Genomic DNA, 4456 nt, shown 5'->3' with positions numbered 1-4456 from the left:
TATATAAGTATATTATAACAAAATTTATCTTTGTAAAAATTGAGTACAGGCCTAAACCATTTATTAGGTTTTATTAATAAAATTATTTTCTTCTACTATCTGTTTTAATAATGAGAACCATCATTTTTGAATTGAAAAACGTATTCCTGCCTGCATTATGAATTATTTTTGTAATGTTTGTGCTATAAAGGCCTTCAATAAAATCGTTAATTTGGGAAGATTGTACCAGAACAGACCAGATTTAACAAATTTTCTTTAAAAACAAATATTTGAGCTTCAAAACAAAAATTTCACTTTTATATACAGTAAAGAAATTTTGTTATATATTGGAGGGTTAATATCTACCTGGTTATGATCCCATCTGGGTTTCAGTAGCAAGGATTTTTTCATTACAGCTAATTTACTTTACAAAAGTAATTTCATTTCCAATTCATAAATAAGTTATTTATTTTTACTACATCAATAAATTTGATAAAAAAAGAAATAAACTAATCTTTATATTATATAATTTATTGAAGGCCAATTAAAAATTTACTTTGGTCATTTTTTCGTGATATTAATATTGTCTTTATTCAAAATATTATGTCATTATTCTAACATTTCGGGAATTGTTCCCTATATTCACAATTTCTATAATAATTTAATGCATCACTTCTACTGTTTTCTATCTCAGTTTTGGTAAATTACTTTCATGTGGTATTTAACTTACTTTGCCATCCATATTTCTTAATTCTTCTTCAATTTTTTTGCAAGCCATTTTTTATATTTATTTATTGAAAATTAATACCAATTTGGCCTCTATATTAATATTATCTGTAGTCATATTGTAAGTTATAGTTATTGTATTTTGACTTCCTACAAAATTTAAATTTTTATCAAATATTCAAATAATTTACCAAGACCTAAAGAAGAAATTTTGTAATCTCATACTTAAGAAATTGTGAATATTAATATGTGAAATGGTAAAATAATGACACATATATTACTTTCTGAGTAAAAATAAAATTAATTTGTTGGCTATATTGCCATTTATTTTTTATAAGTAATAAATTACTCTTCATTTTTCAAATAAAAAGAATGCCATATATTAGTCCTTTTAACATCTTCAAGTTATATGGAAACTGATTGCTTTAGACTAATTTAAACAGGGTAGTAAAATCATAAACACTAAAGGTGCCTTTACATGTGAAGGGTATTTCATGTTGTATATTTTAATGATAAGAAGATAGTTGACCGTTGATAATATATATGAAGAAGATGGTTTGAGGAGCGGTCAGAGAAGAACTTTGATAAGTGAAAAAAAAATTTATTAATTAGTGCCAGTAGTAGTAACACTAATAAATAAGTTTTTTTACTTATTTGTGTTCTTTGACTGCACTCCCAACCATCTTCTCCTCATATGATGCATATTTTAGTCGGTTACTATTGGCTATTATTCTCACTACCCAGGAGCCATCACTGCTGTAGCGTTAACGTCAATCTAGGATAATGCACCTTTTTTTGTCTCAATTTGTCCATGATTTTAATTATAATTATTCATAGTTATAGTTCTGCATCGTGAAAAGGATACATGTGATTTTTTGCCAATACTTCTGCACGCATAATTTTGTTATACATTGCATTTTTTTCTTAATCAATACTTTAGATAAGATTCCCTTTCTACAATAATGTATATTATAAATACATAGAACATAAGATTGAAGCAATTCATATTTATTCTCACAAGTTAAGGGAAATAAGGAAAAAAAACTCTTTAAATATTTTTTATTAATGAAATTTTTATTTTTTCGGAATAATTTTTTTAAGCGATTTAGTTCTTGCTTCACCTTCTACCTAAGCTCAGGGAATTATGTTAATTTGTCAAAAAGTAGTTTTTTTAATATCTCACATAATTTTTAGATTAAATTTCAGATATTTTTTTTACGTTTCAAATTACAATTTTCTAACAATTTATTTACTAAATAAGGAAAACCTCTTTAAAAAACTGTTGTTTTTTTTTAAACTACTATAAACCTTCATTATAATGCTAAAAAGAGCCCTAGAAGAGGAAAATAAAAAATAAAAATAAAATGAATTTTTAAATTTATTTTATGTTCAAATACATAAATAAAAGTACTTAATCTATATTATTGATGGTCCTGATTTCTGATATATTTAAAAATAAAATTTTCTTATTGATTAATTGAGTTAAATGTTAACTATTTAATTACATTTATTTATTCTGCTATGGGAATGGATTTTCTCGAACTATTTCCTGGAAGAAATGATTAAAGGAAAAATTGGATTCCTAAAACTAGACTGTTGTTTCTTATCGGTACTGTATTTAGAACTTCAAGTCAACCTGTCTCATATTTGCAAAACAAAATCTTTTAAATGTGAAAAAAAAATTTTAAAAACACATGTTTCAGAGTATCATAATTGGGAAATTGATTCATTATAATGAATAAAGTACAAAGTAGAATGAAGTTTTAATATATACCTAAGAAAGTCTTGCAACCTAAACTTTATTTTTTCTTTGTTTAAAATTGAAATTTCATCCTTTGGTTCTTTTAGTTATATCTGCTTCTTTGTTCATTATAAAAAACAAACAAAAAGTTATTTTTTTTTTTATATAAAAAAAATAACTTTTTTACAAATTACCACAATGAAAGAGTATATTATCCTGTTTGAAAAATTAGGAATTTGCAATGTTTTGCAATTCACATGCAGAAACGGCCAATGTATTCCTGGCGAATACCGTTGCAATGGTGTCCCACAATGTGATGATTCCAGTGATGAAGAAGACTGTGGTGGTAATTTAATTTTTATATTAAATGATAATTTTTATTTTTGTTTTAAACTTAAAAGTATATATAAAGAATCCTGATGATAATCACTGCTCCTGGTGGTCATGATGAGAATTACTGATAATGTTAAAGTTGTTTTTGTTATAAAGTCTTTCTTGGTTTCCATGTAAGGTCTATGTTCTGATTTATGGCAATTTATGTTCGGGTATTAAAAAATAACATTTTAATTACATGCAATCACTAACATATTTCTGCTTTGCTTTAATTGTGGCACATCAAACAAAATAATGTTTTCTTATTTTATTTTGAATTGGATGTATTCCTAAGATAGTATTTCACACATGGAAAATTTTTTTCTACTGGGGCAGTTCCACTGACTGTCCCTAAGATAGTAGGGTTGTCAAGGTACTGTAGTAAGGCAGAAGTTGACAGGTGTGATCTAATTAAATCAATAATAAATTGTTTATATATGAAAAAATATATAAACATCACATACATTATATTGATTACAGCAGACAACTTCTGCTCGCTAGGTTCACTTGAGAGATAAACAAACCCCCAAAAGATTCTGTTCAATTGTGTTCTAGCGCTAAATTAAATAATCCCAAAATTTTAGAAGTATTTCACAGCTTTTATATAAGGCCATTTTAAAATTATCATATTTCCTGACAAAAACTCAGAAGAATTATCATTAATATAAATTAAAAGTAGTCAAGATATAATAAACTGAAAAATAAAATAAGAATATTTAAAATAAATACAAGAAAACATGGAAGTTGACAAATAAATCATAAGGTAGTAATTCTGATGATGGCCACCAGGAGCACTGATCATTAGAATTCTTCACCAGTACCCAATTAATTCAAATTCCAAAATAATTAAGATATATCTATACTTTTATAAATTATTTTATTTTTTTTAGAATAAAATCAAAATAATTTATAAAAATACATCAATTGTATTATTATAAGATCTGAAAATATTTTTTGCCATAAATATACATACATCCCTCTGTTTATGGATGTTGTCCGTTTCATGTACATTACTTTTAAATATTAAAAGAAGTAATATTTTAATCTTTTTCATTTAATTTAAATTGAAAATATCTCCTTTTAATTCATAACAATTCTGTGCTATGGTTGTTCTCACCATTTTCAGATAAAAATATATATTCTTATAGCAATTGTTATATTAAATTTTTATATTTATTATTAATAACAAATTTATTGTTATTGATTTTTATTAATCATGAAGTAAGTCTGTTAAATGTCTGAGAATACTTAAAACATTATTTATAAAAACTTCATCCTGTAAGCACCCTATGGTGTTTAGATCATGGGATTATAATATAAAATGCATTTCTGAGTTCCAATAGTATGTAAAAATGTATAGTGAGAAGGGATTCACACTAATGAGCAGTAGTGATATTTCAGAGGGTTGAATTTTTGACTACGGGAGATGAGCATCCCTATATATGTTATTTGATTTTTTTTTTTCTATATAACAATAATAATAAAATCTTAGGAAATCCGAAGTTTAGATGCCAATAACACCAATTACTGTCTACATACATTTGTCCAGTGACATTGTATGTATGCAACGATTTGTATCGGCATCGAACCTTTGGGTTCCCTTAGCCGTTACTATTATTATTTTTAAAAAATAATAAA

The 4456-nt window shown here is 25.3% G+C and overlaps 1 protein-coding gene across 16 annotated transcripts in view; it reads left to right on the top strand.

The window, feature by feature from the left end:
- The window catches only part of trol (terribly reduced optic lobes), a gene marked incomplete at its 3' end in the record, with an annotated part of 722946 nt that overhangs the window by 619668 nt on the left and 98822 nt on the right, over positions 1–4456 (top strand). For 14 of the 16 annotated variants that reach the window (XM_067047431.1, XM_067047427.1, XM_067047425.1 and 11 more), the window contains 1 exon segment: positions 2679–2792. In XM_067047431.1, coding sequence (XP_066903532.1) covers positions 2679–2792 — 114 coding nt within the window. 16 annotated transcript variants of the gene reach the window in all.

Source organism: Halyomorpha halys, unplaced genomic scaffold, assembly GCF_000696795.3.
Source record: "Halyomorpha halys isolate HHAL.00 unplaced genomic scaffold, Hhal_1.1 Scaffold696.1, whole genome shotgun sequence".
Classification (NCBI taxonomy): domain Eukaryota; kingdom Metazoa; phylum Arthropoda; class Insecta; order Hemiptera; family Pentatomidae; genus Halyomorpha; species Halyomorpha halys.
This window is presented reverse-complemented; position numbering and strand designations above follow the sequence as displayed.